At 30.5% G+C, this 16,545-nt stretch overlaps 1 protein-coding gene across 2 annotated transcripts; it reads right to left on the reverse strand.

Moving 5' to 3' along the window:
• Positions 1 to 5,367: 5,367 nt before the first annotated feature.
• On the reverse strand, positions 5,368 to 13,997 carry LOC137829536 (phosphatidate phosphatase PAH1). Of its 2 annotated transcripts, none has more exons than XR_016523363.1 (11): positions 13,612 to 13,997; positions 11,831 to 13,430; positions 11,150 to 11,730; positions 10,988 to 11,066; positions 9,629 to 9,713; positions 8,078 to 8,164; positions 7,203 to 7,275; positions 6,365 to 6,408; positions 6,126 to 6,254; positions 5,946 to 6,044; positions 5,368 to 5,842 (listed from the first exon to the last, which is right to left on the reverse strand). XR_016523363.1 is itself a non-coding variant. In XM_068636357.1 (11 exons), the coding sequence occupies exons 2-11, from the start codon at positions 13,281 to 13,283 to the stop codon at positions 5,789 to 5,791; spliced, it is 2,679 nt and encodes an 892-aa protein (XP_068492458.1). In that variant the 5' UTR covers positions 13,284 to 13,430; positions 13,612 to 13,997; the 3' UTR covers positions 5,368 to 5,788. The 2 variants fall into 2 exon arrangements, 1 of the variants encoding a protein (XP_068492458.1); XM_068636357.1 differs by having other exon boundaries at positions 10,993 to 11,066.
• Between the last annotated feature and the right edge of the window lie 2,548 nt (positions 13,998 to 16,545).

Below are 16,545 nucleotides of genomic sequence, written 5' to 3' on the forward strand. Positions count from 1 at the left end.
AAAAGCTTGTTAGTGTTGGACTTTAATGCTTTCATTTTGTTGGTGTTGTGATTAAAGAATTGTTTTGGTATGAATTTATTGCTTGAACTTTTCACTTATGCGTTTCTATTAGGTTTTTGTGGCCTACCACTTGCATTTCTCTTTGTGTCTATGGTTAATAGACCTCATTACCTCCAATATAGCATATTTTATGTTTTATATTGCTTGAAATTATTTGTGTATTTATATATTTGGATAGGGTTTTTATGTGAGTTGATTTGTAGATATTTTCATTTATGGTGACACCTTTACTTAAGATTGAGATTTTTTAACAATTAATGGTGAGGATATAAGGAAGATTCCCACTGGACACGAACTTAACCGAGTGGTTAAGTGTGAAGGTGCGCACTTCACAGAGACAAAGATGAAAAACAAAATATGTTGAGAATGAGATGCAATTGCGGAATTGAAAAAAAAAAGGCACAAGGTAACATCAATGGTGGTCATGGCCTCCCAAATGATGCACCATACTCATGATTATGAGTGAAACCCAAGAGCAACAAAGAAGAGAAACAAAGAGACAAAAACATAAATGGAATGGAGAAATGGAAGGGAAAATGGAATGAGAAAACTTATGGTGGGTGAGAAATGTCACCCCAATTGGAGGGTGATGTGCTCCAAGATGAGTGTGTTGGGCGCTACTTGAGAACTTCCAAACCTAAGAAGACATAAGTCTCACTAAGAGCTCACACAATTTGTGCATAGTTTCTTTACTTCATTCAAATTCAACTTCTAAAATACAATGGGTAGGCCTCCTATTTATAGGTGAAGGAGACTGAAAAACAAGCAAGAGGGGTAGGATGGGAAAAGGAAAAAAATGGGCAGCCTTATGCTTTGTTTGCATCCGAGTGAATACTATTCACTCGGATTGAAAAGCGACCAAAATGTGCATTTGTATCTGTTCATTTGTGAGGAAAGAAAAGCAATGACTTGCGAGAAAGTAGTAAAAGCAATCTTCTATCTGCAGTGAAGAAAAGCAAAGAAACCAAAAAAGTTTTACATAATATTACGAGAAAGTCAAAATTACCCTTGACCTTTTATACATATAAAATAACAAAATAAATATATATATATATATATAAATATATATATATATATATATATTATAATGATAATAAATTATAAAAAATAAATATAAATTACATACTTAATAATAATTAAAATAAATTTATTAAATAATAATATTAACAATAATAAAAATTAATTTTTATTTTTATTTGATATTTTAATTAACTAAAATTTATACAAAAAGTCTGATATTTTATTATTTAAATATTTTTTAAAGAAAGGGTAAATTTGTAAACTTACATTTTATACATTTAAAAATAAATAAAAATCTTCTTACAACCATCATATCACTCACAAATTTCAATAAACTTTTCTCACAAATCCACTCTAATATACCCTAATCCAAACAACCTCAGTTTCTTTACACTTTCTTCTCAAATCACTCCAAATCCACACTCTCAAATCCTCTCCTCAATCCAAACACAACCTTAGGGGTTGACTAAGTCAACCCCGCACCCTAGGTTTATTCTTCTAGAAACTAGGTCAAATTGTCTTCCTAAAGGGCTAGGAACAAGCTAAAATGATACTTACACCCCCTATTATGCTAAAGGCAACCCTAAATTATTTACAACATATTTTATCTCTTAAGAAGACCATAAGAAAGAACAGTTGGTTCTCTGGTTTATGTCGATCTCCTCTGATCAGGTCCATGAGATCCTTGGTGGGGTCTTGAATTGTTTGCTGAGATATTGCTCGCCCTTTGCTTTGTTTTTTGCTTCCTTAGTCATCTTCATAGCTACTTGGTTTGTATCAGGTTTCCAGTTATTATAGATTATGTATGAGTTTTTTTATATTGTGGTCATTATGGTGAAGTTTCTTAATAATGATAAATTAGAATATGACGGTGAAGTTTATTAATAGTTATAAATTAGAATATGATGGTGATATAGTGATATTATCTAATTGTGATTTTGAATTTTTTTTATGAGAATTAATTTAGTGGGTCTTATGATTCTCTAAAGTGATATATAATTTATCATATAAAATTATTTACTTGTAATGCAAGGGAGAACTATATAAATTTTGAAAGAAAAGTGAGTTTTTTATGTGATAGTTTTATAAAGTTGAATTAGAGTCCAATTTTGGTTTTACCAAGGTAAATTATGACAATCAATTTCATGACTTATCACTCATATTTTCATCTATTTCTAGTGTGAAATCAATATTCTTACTTGAATTAAATATCAAAACAGTTCTTCTTCCCTTTTCTCATTACACATCCACTTCGTTTGTGACCCAAATATAGAGATATTTTGAAATATTAGGAATTTGAGAGATATGAGATACCTTTCAATATAAGGGTTATGGTATTATGAAGGTGTTGATGTGTTAGAAAATGGATTGCACTTTGTGAAAAATATGGCAAAATACAATAATGTAATGTTGAATTGTGTTTTAAGACTTTTTGAAACTTTTGTAAAGTATTGTCTAATGATACACAATCAAACAATGATTTTACTTGACAATTTGTCGATAGGTCTTCTTTTAGTTAGTGCAATGTGATAATATGTAATGAACAAATACAAAGGAGAGTAAGATTTACGGTGTTATTTTTACATTGGTTTGTCTAATAATACATATTGCGTCCTATTCTCAATCAATTGAGTTTTCCTGGCAGACTACCACAACAAAGTTACAAACCAAAAATTAAGTCACTCGTACCTAAAACTTAAACTATTATTTGTGCATGTAGCTACTGCTAATTAAAAACTTCAAATATTACTTGAAACACATTCATTCATAACTAAAAACCTAAATATTGTTTAGACATCAGTTATTCATAATGAATCAATTGAGTATTGTTTGAAATTAAGTCATTATTAACTAAGACAAAGTATTTTTTTTTCTAATACACAAAATATTTTTTTGACTAATACACTAAGTATTTTCTGTGGCTGCTAAATAAATTTATATCAAACAACTCATCCCTACCAATCTACTCTTTATAAATGAAGAGCACATTTATGTATACCAATTCCCACACCCCTATACGTACCCAAATCACAAACAAGCTTATCAAAACTCCTCAAAATTCAAAACCTTGGGTGTAACATCCCAAACTTAGGGTATAATATTTTCTCATAGTTTATTATTTTGAACTTTTTCATGTCATCATATAGGTGAAACAACATCAAATGAATATAGTGATATAAGAAAAAAAAAATCTCAAAAAAAATTAGGGCAAAATTTCTGTAACAAATGAAGATTTGTTACATTCCTCACGGTACAATATTTTTTCCTCCAATGTTTTAATTACATTATTATTATTAGGTAATGTAAATATTTTATTATTTTGAACTTTCTAATATATCATATAAATGAAACAATATCCAATAACTATTAGAGTGATATAGAAGAGATAAGGGTGCAGTTCATGTACTGTGCAGAACCTATCTCTCTCAAACCTTATCAAATACCCCAAATTTTATAAATTTTCGATGAAGCATTCAAAATCAATTATAAAGGGAAAAAATATAGGTTACGAATCAATTAGAATTTAACCAAAAGAAATCATGACCCTAAACGCAACAAAGAAAATTTGGAGAAAGAAATGGTGAGAACAGTGAGGCAGTTGAAAAAAATTGAGTTGATATTAATTTTTTCTAAAATTTTCAAATTTTATTTTTTATTATCATTTCAATAAGGGAGGAGGACATATTTATCACTTATTATGTTATACCATTTTATTTGTCTATTTTATGTTATTTTATATATGACATAACCTCATATTATTGGCTTATTACACATTCACTGTAACTATAATTATTTAAAATGATGTTCCTATATATTATTCGGTTATTGTGAATATAACAAGTAATTAAATCAATTATATATTATGTTCTAATTTATTTTTAGGGAATTATAACCTTACTAGTAGGTAAGAAAATATATGTAATATTACATGTGAAACCTCTTATAATAAAGATATTGAATAAAAATATATAAAGGTACTACGTAGTACCAAAAGTGGTATATTTTTTATTTCAAAAAAAATACAAATTAAATTAAATTGAATGGTTAAATGTAAAGTAAAAATAGAATGATTATATTACTCTTGTTCATAAATTACTTTAGTAATTAAACCGTTATAATTAGATTGACACTATGAGAACTCTCTTTTACATATAGGTTCTAATTTGTATAATTCAAAGTGACAAATAATATAAGGAACAATAAATTGATAAAAGTGGTACAAGTTTTCAAAATATGACTGCAACATTGTTAAGAAACCACCAAAATCTCGAAGGAACTATTGAATCACAAAGCTTAATTGAATTTAGAAGAAACAAACCTTCACAATTTGTTGGAAGTTATAGTCCAAAAAAAGGTTTAATTATGGATTAAGGAAATTAAAAAAAAAATCGAATGGTGAATTTCTCCAATAACCAAAAGGTAAATTACGTTGTGATTACTAATAACGTTTATCTAGATTGTCCTCTACTAATTGTTAGTAAGAAATTTTTATAAATTTAATTTGTCTTTTTCTGTCACAATTAGGTATAATCTTACGTATGAACTGGTTATCTTCCAAGGAAAAGGAAAAGTTTGTAATAGTTTCACAACATAATTTTTTTTATTGATTTTCTTCTTATATAATTAACTTAATTTTTATAAAAGGAAAAGTAACTTTAGCAAATAAGTTATATACTCTTATCTAATCTTCCTCTTATCTTGAACACAATTATGTGACTCAATGAAGAAAAACCTAGTTTAATTGTTTAAAAAGGGAAAGGACACAGAGAAGAAGAGTCATCAGAATAGGATACACAATTGAAGCTAAACAAATCATAAGTCAATTGAGTAGTCCGTTCTGAGATTACAATATTGAGGAAAACAACTAAGTTTTTCACAATACAATTCCAGATGATGTATAGCCAGTCAAACAAGAGAGTTTACAACCTTGGCTTTCATGTTTCATAACTGTTCCAGCACTTAACTCCAATGAGGTCCAATTGGTTTTCTAATGATTTTTGCATGATAGACCAACTAAAGATAAACATCAATACCAGGTTAAGACTTGAAGCACCATATTATGGCATGAAATACAAGCTCACTACTTAACTAAAGATAATATCAATACCAGGTTAAGACTCAAGAAGACTCGAAGCTCCATATCATAGCATGAAGATACAAACTCAGCACTTAACTATAGATAAACTTCAATACCAGGTTAAGACTTAAGACTCGAAGCTCCGCATCATGGCATGAAATACAAACTCAGTACTTAACTAAAGATAAACATCAATACCAGGCCAAGAATTAAGACTTGAAGCTCCATATCATGGCATGAAATACTTAGTACTTATACACCTCATCCACCCAACCCATAATTTGAACTACAGAAGCTGCTTTGGTAAGCATTTATGTCATTATTCCCTAATCACCCATATGAAAATTGAAAAGTAAACTAGGTGTAGTGCACCACAGCATAACAACTAAGCCCAATGTTATACAATTCTGGTGATATGAGGATTATAATGAATCAGGATTTAATGCCAGATAAAAATGAACAGCAGGGACATGGTCATCCCCATCAATGAAACAATATAGAAGGATACTCTCTGATCAATTATGATTGTGTGTAGGAGGAATTTCTGGTTTTTCGGTTAACATCTAGGATGTTTCAACTTCCATTCCAATCGATCCTTGTCAAAAGGAACTGAATATCTTGAGCAATGAACTAATCTAAATCTGGCAATGGCGTTTTCCAATAGTTCCATGAGTTGTAGTCCTCCTGCAGTATTTTAGAAGTCAAAAGTCAATTTTATTGGTAGTGAGGTTTAGAATTAAGACTTGAAGCTATTCCACTAACTTGGAGCTAGGAGCTGATTTGTTACCTGCTCGACCAAAGAAGTTGGTGGAAACATGTCATTCACAAGGGTATGTAATGATGTATACGACTTTGCACCAATTCGGTGACTAATAGCTACCTCACCCTGTTATTTCATAGGCATTTTAGCTGGTTAACAAGAACTAAAGTAACTATAATTGTTACAAATATGATCCAGGATGCACACCTTAGGGTTAATAATAAATATTTTGCCCTTCGGGATCCCAATCTTTCTGTAACTAAGTTCATCTGTATCTCTATTTCCAAATCCCGCGTAGAATGGATTATAGTCAGAAGGGAAAAGTTTTTTGATATCCTGCATAACAATAGTTTTAGGTCATATGTATTACATTGTTGATAAGATGCCTTCCAATAACATTTCATGTTATATATCATAGTGACATGGCTTTGTGTTCAGGTAGTTACCTCTAAACAAGCAATCTTGAATTCATGTGGTGCCCTTCGTATCACTTCCATCATTAAACATGCAAAATAAAGCGTCAGACATAAAAATCCACCTCCGCGAAAAAAGGGACAAGTCATAATAAACATATAAAAATACAAGCAATTCATGGTTATAATATTTTAGTTACCAAAATAATAATACAGATTACAATGGTGCAACACAGATCAGTTAAAGATAATTAAACTCCAAGGACTAACAAAAAAAGAATAGCAGGTTCACAACACAAATGCTAAAGCCAAGGAGAGTGGGTATATGATTAAGACTTATATAATTCATCAATACATAAATCCGAGCTCAATATATATGCAGTCACTTTAGTTTATCAGAGTTCATGAATCTTAGAACAACCCAGACAATAGTTCATTTTATAGAATTCCATGCTCTAGATCCTGTCCTTTTTTTGCAATTATAACAAATAATATGCTCCCTTTTTTGGGTGACGAAAGAATTACGAGCTTGTTTGTTGTAAAATTGAGTAGACTTGATTTTGATAGAATTGATTTTGAACAGTTGAATATAATTGGAATTGGAATGTATCCAGGTTATCTCAATATAGATTTTACATCAAAATGTATGTCACAGTGGGATGTGTTAATTTTGGCTGTTTCCCTAAAAACACTAAAATACATGATATTCATAGCAGTATACAAGACTTCGTAAAGACAGAATTATCAAACAAAAAACACAAGTGCATTGCTCGAAAATGAAATTTTTATTTTATAACATAGCTAACAACTAAATGCATAAACAAAATTGAAGCATCCATCACAACTAATATCGGGTTAGAAGTGCCCCCACCTTCTCGGTAAAGTGAGGGAAATAATCCATCAGGTGAGATAACAACAGGTCCATTTGGTAAGGTTTTTCCATCCTGCACACACGCAGTGTTTATGCAGCTTAAGTATTATTACAGAGACCATCATTGTCAAGAACTATGCAATTCTATTCAGGACAAAAAGAAACAAATATAATAATAAAAAGAGAGTATAATATGGAAATATTTACTGACTCTTTCCTCTCCCTAACATACAGAGACATCAACAGGTGTAAGAAAATGATAACATAATTGCCAAAAAAGAAGGGACCAACCCTCTTGATATGAAACAAGGTTAAAAATATAAATTTCTGGTTCAGACCAGGTACTTGCATTTAGTGCTTTAATGAAATTTACATGATAATAAATTTTAAAATCTGAGTAGTATAAAAGTCCAAATGCCTGGCAATACATGATTCAACTTCCTAATTAAAATGTTATTTAACTCTCTTTTTTTGTGTTTGACGAGGTGTAAAAAGTCCTAATCACGAGAACTGTGAACATTCTGCTTTATCACAGATAAGATTTTACTGTTTTCTTCTTTTTCTAATGCCAATTCCTTCAAACATATATTTTTTAGCACCTCCGGTTACATTATTTTTAAATCCCATGGTAGCATAATGCCACCTTTTCCTATGGCAACCTTGAAGTATCTTTATTGAGTAGCCAAATATGCAGACAAGAAATGAAATCTCAAGACTGATCATCCTCCACAATACTAATAAGGTAGTTGATGCAACATAATCTTAACACTAAAAAAGATCGTACGTTGATACAAATACTTCAAAAGTACAGGATAATTTTAAGATCAGAAATAAATAGTCATTATTAGTCACAGAAAACCTGGATTTTTAAATACCTGTTTCAGGTTAAACAAGAAGTTTCTAGTTAGATATGCCTGGACAATTGCACGGGCACTCAGAAAAAGTAGCTGGTATCCATTTTCCTGACAAAAAATCCAGATCAAGTATTTAGAAATTAATCTTCTAGAGATATAAATCAACAGGACAATAGACTTCACCAAAACACCATGCTTGCTAGACTGAATTTTACATTAGACAGATCGTAAAGTTATGTTACATTTTCATTCGAATGGAAATAAATGCAAGCAGAAATCTGAGGCATTTTGGATAAACATATAAAAAAAAACTCGTAGGATAAAAAAAATACAAAAGTAAAATGAAGAACTTTTCTCATAAATGAAAATTAACTTACACGCCTCTTCTTTCAGAGGCGTTAGATTAAAGAGTTGTTCAAAAGTTGAGATGGATAAGTTGATTTTAAATTATATAAGTTTTATTCAATTTATCTTATTTTCTTCTTCTATAACATAAGGGATCCTCGTCCTAAATTGCATAATAATAATAATAATAAATAAAGGAAAGAGTAAGTCCTGGACACTTAATCCATTTAATAATTTTCAAAGAAATAAAATTAAAAAAATCCAATCATTGAATCATGTGGTATTATAATAAAGATCCTTGATACAAATTTAGATAAACTAAACATTCATAGGAATCTAATCTTAAATTCTTAATAATAATATTTAAGAAATGCAAAGTGAAACAGTAAAAGAAAGTAAATGATGTATCATGTATGGTAAACTTGAAGTACACAGGAAAACAAAAAATAATAATTTTATTGATAACAATCACACCAATTACATTTTCAAATTCTGTATTTGTAAAAACCAATCTAAAAAAAAAGGAAACAAAATATGCAGAAATAAATAGGAAGATTCTAAAGCTATTTTATCTTAATCAATACGGAGACCCTAAAGATACTTTTATCCTGATGAACCGCTATTTACAACAGGTAATGAAAGCAGACTGTCACACTAGTCACCAGACTATGCATGTTGATTGAACAAAAAATATTTGACCAGGCATCAGGCTCATTTGCTGAGCAATCTCAAGTCCAGGCTCAAAGGAGGAAGGTTTAGTTCCTTCTAAACCCACAAATTTATGGCTGCATATATATTTACATTTACGTAAGATCTATAAAACAAACCTCACCAAAGAGAGTGTACTTTAAATCACTGCAGATGCCATAAGCTTTTCTAGGCCACAGTTCAATTCATCCTTAAAATAGAATACCCAAGAGGTAAATAGAAGTTACCCAGCAACTGAATTTTCTTTTTTTTGTCTCTAATAAGAGTCCCTCATCAGTTGTACAAACTCAAACCAAAATTTGGGAATAATGTACACATCTATGTTAAGAGACACATAATGAACAACTAGCAACAAGAATTTGAAATTTAATTACACATTCCGCTGTACAATAATCTTCTTACAGAACTAACCCATGAAGATCTGTTTCCATTTACCTCACTAAATTTTTGCCATAACAATCCTACCCCAATTGAAATGAACATATGTTAGATCTGTACAAATAAAAAAAATATACATACCTTAATGGCACAGAAAAGCCTGGCCACTCCAGATTGCGTCCAATCTCTGCCAACTAAAGGCATGAACTGCCCCAAAACATCAGACCTAAAAGGAAAGGAAACACAAATCTTTTTTTACTGTGGTTCACAAATTATAATGCAACTGACTTCTATTACCTCCGTGTTCAGACATGTTTGTCTAATCATAAGAGCAAATGCAATTATGTTTAACATCATTTTGTCGTGAATGAACATTATAGCCCAGGGTTGTACACGGTTTTGTGAACCAAACCATATTCAATTTAAAACAGAATATGTAGATTGGATTTTAAATCAAACCACTTAATTTTTTCAAAACTAGTTTGGTTATTGACCAAACCAGATTCAAATTATTTAACCAGTTTATGAACAAAACTGGATTTGGTTCAAAACTGGGTTTTAATTCAAAACAAGTTTTTAAAACCAAAACTTATTTTTAAAATGGTCCAAAACTGATTTAAAAATAGTTTTATTTATAATTGGTTTTTAAAACCAGATAGCCAGACCATTTGTAAGGAGTGGAACTACTTAGACCTAAAAACCATGTATATTGTCTGCAATTTTCAAGAGTGGTTAGGTTTAATTCAACTTTTTTTTTGTACAGTCCTAATCTATAATAACAAAGACAAGTTGGGTATGGGTAAAAGTTTCTTAAAAAAACATTGAAAGTTGTGCAATCTGTAAGACCTCCTAATAAGAAGCAATACCATAGGAGAAATAGAGTTAGCCCAATTATTGTACAGTCACCCCAGTTGACGTGGCTTTTGTAAAAAGTGTAACCAACCAGCTATTCATTCAGATGTTATCTTCTCTTTAAAGTAATTGTTCCAGAGAAAGATTCATCAATAAGGATAGTTTCTTTCTCTCTCTATCTACCTTTTTCGTATATGATGCACTTCCTAACACTACCATCACAGGTAGACAATCCAAAAAAAATAGAAAAACGAAGATAATTCTCCACAAGGTTTAGTCAAAGGATCAACAACAGAATTTTACATAGGATGTGCACAAGCTAATGACAGATGCTTCAGACTAAAAGTCATTTAATGCACCATAAACTTATAGAAAACCTGACTCCAAAACGAGTAACAACTACAAATGTGAAATTTCATACTTCAAAGCAGATCCTGACCCTCTCTTCTTCATTGTCTTTCACTTTGAAACAGTCTAAATAATATCAACAATTACCAAAATTTGCATTATGGACACACACATGGATTTCATCTACATCTAATTTAATCCAAACAGAGTACAGAGTTGCAGAGAAAAATAACAATATTGAAGTAGGATCTATGTAAGTCGTTAAAAGAATAAAGTAGCCTAAAAAGCATTATTAGCAACCTTACTTGGTAATAGTTCCATCAACGTCTGAAATAACAATTCTTGCGTTCCACTTCCATAAATAAATATGAGCATCAACCTGTAATGCAATTAAAACTTCCCTCTTAAAAAAAACCGAAACCATTGTATATAACTTACACATAGTCAATGAATGTCAAAAACCTGTTGTGTACCGAGAACCCTTGTAGAGAAACTGAATGTTACCAAATTTTGACCATCTTTTAGATTTAAGGAAGCTATCTGGTCATTAGTGGGAACATTTGTTCTTAGAAATTGAATACGAGGAGACCCCTGGGTGCTGGATGTTGGAGTTTGGTCTGCAAAAGATCCAGACTCAGAATCAAGAAACACTTCCTCATTTGATGCATTGCCATTAGTATGATCAAATGTTTTGACCTTTCGAAAAGGAATAGGCCAAAGTCTCCATCTGCGCCCAGCAGGAGATGATCCTAGATCATTATCCCTAGACTTCAACCCATGATCCTGTTCCACAGGAATCGTATCTTTGGGCTCAACAGGTAAATCTAAACCATAAACAGCCATTCCAAGAACAAGAGGAGAAGCCTTTTCCCACGTCATGTATCTCTCTTGAAACTTGATAACAAGATTTGGATTTTTAATTATTGATGGAGCAGAACTTGTGAAGTCAACTGCAGAAATGCGATACGCTCCAAACACTTCTGCAGCAGCTACTGAACCCATGCCCAGCTTAAGTTCATGACCACAAAGTGAAATCTCAAATCCTGCAAATTAATAGATAAATGAGAATAAATAAACAGTGCATTAATATTAAATAAATAATTGAAGAATCCAAGTGCAACGCATTTGCAGCACTGGTCTTACCCAAACCCAAGTGGCTTTGATCCCCTTTATTTGAAGTTTCTATTTGGGGTTCCACTACCTCACATGTAGGCCTAACAGCTTTGGGTGCAGGGGTTTGTTGACTCTCATCTACCTCATTATTTGATACTGACTTGACAACACGTTCATTATTCTGTTCTGTTTCAGTAGTAACTGAACGATAGCCAGGATCAGTTTCAACTTCTCCGGATGCATTTTTCTCAACCTCTTGAATTTCCAATTCTGATTTTGGATATCCATTGCCATTAGAAAAAATAGAAGAACTAGGAGGTGATAAATCATCACCGTTTTTAGGTTGCACAATCCTCTCTTGTTCATTTTCATTAACTACAAAACAACTTGCATTAGATTCCTCTGCTGAATATCGAATCTCGAATGAAGAACCTGTATCTTGTAAATCAGCAGCATTTCCAGCCTGCTGACCGAAATCTTGTAGCTCCAAACAGCTTTTGAAAACATTCTCCCTCTTGATACCTGATGCAACCACTACTGAATCAGTTTTCACACGATCTTCTGGATTTTTAATCTCTAAGGATTCCTGTGTTTGACTAATATGTACCTCCTCTCTTTGACAAACTTCGTGTGAGAGCTTAAAAGTTTTATCATCACCATTAATGTTACAACAACTAGGATGGACATCAGTTGTTTGAGAATCCAGCTGACTAATATAATCAGCAGCCCAAGCATTTGCTCCAAACTCTCCATTGCCTTCACATAAGTCAGTCTCTTCATTTGGTCCCGTATGAAATTGAGGAGTTTTTAACTGCACAGACTCCTCAGTTTGCTCTGTTTCTGAGATAGGGGCCATTAATATATGACCATCAACACTCACCAAGACCATCTCTGGATGTGCACCCTGTGACTCTGCAAAATTGTCTCCCTCTAGGCTCCCATATGAATTAGAGTCGTATTCTGACAACTCAACTGACTCTTCAAAAGAAGATCCATCATCTGAAAATTCATAAAATCTCCTATCAACATCAGATTCTGCCCTTTGAATTTGAGGCACACGCCTAACTGGGGAATCACTCCCATCTTTCAACTTCAGAACCCCAGAATCCGAGATGCTATGATCAAGTCTATGACCATTACTTAAACAGCCATTCTTCTTTTCAATGGAATCTTGAACAACCTCAATTGAATCAATCACTTTATCATCATCCACCTCCTTCAAGAAATAAGCCTCCCCTGAGTTGTCAAGACACATATGAAAATTGGCCTCAACACCATTAACATTTATCTTAACATACTTTTCTGCACCTTTGAGAACACCCTGAAATTTACCAAACCGAACATACCAAGGCGTACTCCGAAATGTCCCATCTTGTTGCTGAACAACAATCACATCAATAGCCCCACCAAAGGGGTGAAAAGGGGTTGCAACTGAGTACACACCTTGAGATATCAAGCTTCCAACTTTTCCTACCACATTCATTTTATTTTTCTTTCTCAAAGGAAGAGAGAGGTCAAAAGAACAAAACAAACTTCAAAATGTAACCCCAAAGACATACATAAATTATTCCTCCTACTTTTGTCTCTTTCCACTGATCAGCATTACGGTTCCTGATCAACAACACCACCACTGCATGCAAACACAAATATAATTTATTTAAAAAATAACAATTTAAAGAAAAAAACACACAATGGCTAATTTAATGCACAAAAAAAGGACTTTTCCCACCCATATAGAGAGCAATGAAGGGGTGACTGAAAATCCAAAGTTGAAAACAGAAACATCAATATAAAAAGAGGGTGGTACTTACATATTCAGAATAAATCAGTGGACTCAAAAACTGATGGCGATTCCAGTTTCTCTTCCCTTTTGTTTTATTTTTATGTAATGATGCTGTGAATCCTCCACCTCCTTGTCCTAGGTCGTTGTGAACGTTTTCGTGGAGGGTTCAAAGTTTGAACTTGTGGAGGATTTGGATTCCAGAAAGAAATATTCCGGTTTCAGAAACAACCCTTCACTCAACGCCTTAAATAGTTACTCCCACCACGATAATCCTCAATTACTCCATTTTCGCAGCCATAATAACAGAATTACCTTCGCGGATAATGCATAAATAACGAATCGAACGCGGGGTTTTTTCGTCATTTTTGGTCCATTTTTGTGCTTCAGCATGGACGAACCACCCCTCCATGGTCTTTTTAACATACTCTTCACTCTTGATTTAAAATTTTTATTTTTGGTTATTTTTTTATATTTTCATTTAATTATCTATTTGAACTTGAATACCATTCATCAACATTTAACAATGTAGAAATGATATAATCTTTATTTAATTTTTAAATTATCTAATTTTAATGTTGTTATGTGTAAATAAATGACAGAATTTAAGATATAAAAGTAGAATTAAGAATTATTTATGAAATACATTTTAAAATAAATAACTAAAAAATATTTCCACGTTCTAAATATAAATTATACACGAAGTACACGAATCCAATCAAAATATAATTTGATTTTTTTTTCTTAAGATAAAAGCTTATTAAATTTTGTTTAAAGTAAGGTTGTATTTGTGGATGTTTTTTATAAATATTTCCATAAGCAAACAAAAGCAGAATATATATGCATTTAATTTTTTTTTCATAAACTAAAGCGGATGCATCTTAATCTTTAAATAAGTTAAATGAAAAAGAGTCTTTGTTAAAATATATATATATATAAGCTAATTTTGTTATATAAAAAAATATTTATTTTAATATTTTTCTACAAAATATGTATGAAAAGGTTAATCTACAAATTATCATAAAAAAAAGAATAGTCTTAAACTCTCTTCTTTACTATCTTTTCACTTATTTTTCATTGATTTTAAGAGTTTTTAGAAAAATAAAAATAAATTTATTTTAATTCTTACGCCACTCAATCTTGATAATGCCAATTAGTTAAACTCTGATTGGATTTAAGTACTCATAAATATATTAAATGAATTCAAGTTAAAATATTATATATCAGGATTTATGCAACAAAAGTGCTAATAAACATCATGACTTGTGTGTAGCAAAGGTTTATTCTCTTTCTTTTTTCGAATATTACTTCTTTATGGCTTGTGGAGGAATTTTATCAATTTTTAAATACGCACGCGTTGACCATGTGATCTGTTAGGTGAAGGTTTAGATCAAAAGAAAAAAAAAGCAGATAAAAAAATAGGTTGGAATTATAATTTAATTAACGTGTGTCCATGTTCTATGTTTCTCACTATGCAAATTTTCAATTTCCCATTCACAATAAATTTTGATGATAATTTGGACAAATTCATTACAAATTTACAATAGTATTTCTTCATAAACCATCAGTTCTTTTTATATCTTGGAGGTAATTTTTAAATATAAAATATAAAAGTATAAAAATCTTTTATAAAATTATACCACTTTAGTTCAAAATGACTGAATTGTATTTTTCAAAACACAATTTTATTTATTTATTTAAATAAAGTATTAGAAAAATTATTGTTTAAAAAAGTATTGTGTTCTAATTTAAGTCTCCAAGCTAAAGTGATGAATTAAAACACGACTTCAATAATAATATTACATTAAAAAATGATAATTACAAAGTGAAAGATTTTTATTATTTTTCGTACAATTTCATAAAATAATTAATGAAAAATGAATAAAAATTACTAAAATAAATAAATTGCGTAAAGGTAATATTAATTACTTTAAAATCTGATTATGCATGTTAATACGATTTATTCATCTTTATCATTTTTTAAAATTTTACTTCTTTTGATAATTAATTAGTAAATGGTACCAGTAAAAAATCCTACCAAGTGATGGGTTCTAAAACATGATTTAGAAATCTAATTTAATCATATTTATTTTTCTTTTTAAATTACAGCTTTTCTTAAAACAACTTCAATCGTCATTTGTTTATTACTTACAGTAATTTTACAGAGGTGTATAAATTATTTTTCTAATTAGTTGATAATGCAAATTATAATAACTAGTGGGAATATATACGCATTGTATCGCATTTTTTTTATTATTATATTTATCTATATCTATATATAAAAAAATTTATCGGTTTCTATATATATAATTTTAAATTATATTTTTATATTAATATTTTATTTTTTGATTATTTTATAATTTTTTAAATATTAAAACAGTTATTAAAAATAGTTTTGAATTTAAAATATATCTTCATTTCTCAGTTTTTAAATAAAAGTTTTCATGTTAGGTATTATTATGCAACTTAAGATCTTTTATGTTTACACCTCAAGTAACAACAATCATTTACCATCACATGAAAAAACAAATGTTATTAAAAAATAAATAAAAATATGGGGGAACTAGACCAAAACACATATGTTAACAAAAACGATACATAGGTAGACTATACCTATTCATAAAGAATTCTAAGAACAGACTAGATGGTAGTATATTATACTAATGAAAAGATTTTCTAAGAATAACTCCTAAATTAGCTAACTTATCAACACACGTATTTCCTTCTCAAAAAATATGAGTAATCATAAACCTGATTTTCCCACAGTAATTAAGACAAGTATTCCATCAAAGCATTCAAGGAACATTAGTCCTAGTAGTAAACGCAACACAAACCAAAGCAGAATCACATTACAGTCAGACATTAGTAAGCCCCATCTTTTGAGTTTCCTTAGTTTTTATGGATGGTTGTTTTTCAATTTGAATTTTTGGATTTTATTATAATTTTATTACCATTTTATTACGAT

The sequence above is a fragment of the Phaseolus vulgaris genome, chromosome 7 (assembly GCF_051622355.1).
Source record: "Phaseolus vulgaris cultivar YP4 chromosome 7, ASM5162235v1, whole genome shotgun sequence".
Lineage (NCBI taxonomy): Eukaryota > Viridiplantae > Streptophyta > Magnoliopsida > Fabales > Fabaceae > Phaseolus > Phaseolus vulgaris.

Bases quoted from the DNA above. Each gene is read 5' to 3' on its own strand.
- LOC137829536 (XM_068636357.1), bottom strand. From the start codon at position 13,283: ATGAATGTGGTAGGAAAAGTTGGAAGCTTGATATCTCAAGGTGTGTAC. The intron at 8,165-9,628 runs GTATGTATATTT...ATTTTTTGTCAG, and splicing joins GGCTTTTCTGTGCCATTAAG to GAAAATGGATACCAGCTACT. The intron at 7,276-8,077 runs GTATTTAAAAAT...GCGTGTGTGCAG, and splicing joins TCTTGTTTAACCTGAAACAG to GATGGAAAAACCTTACCAAA.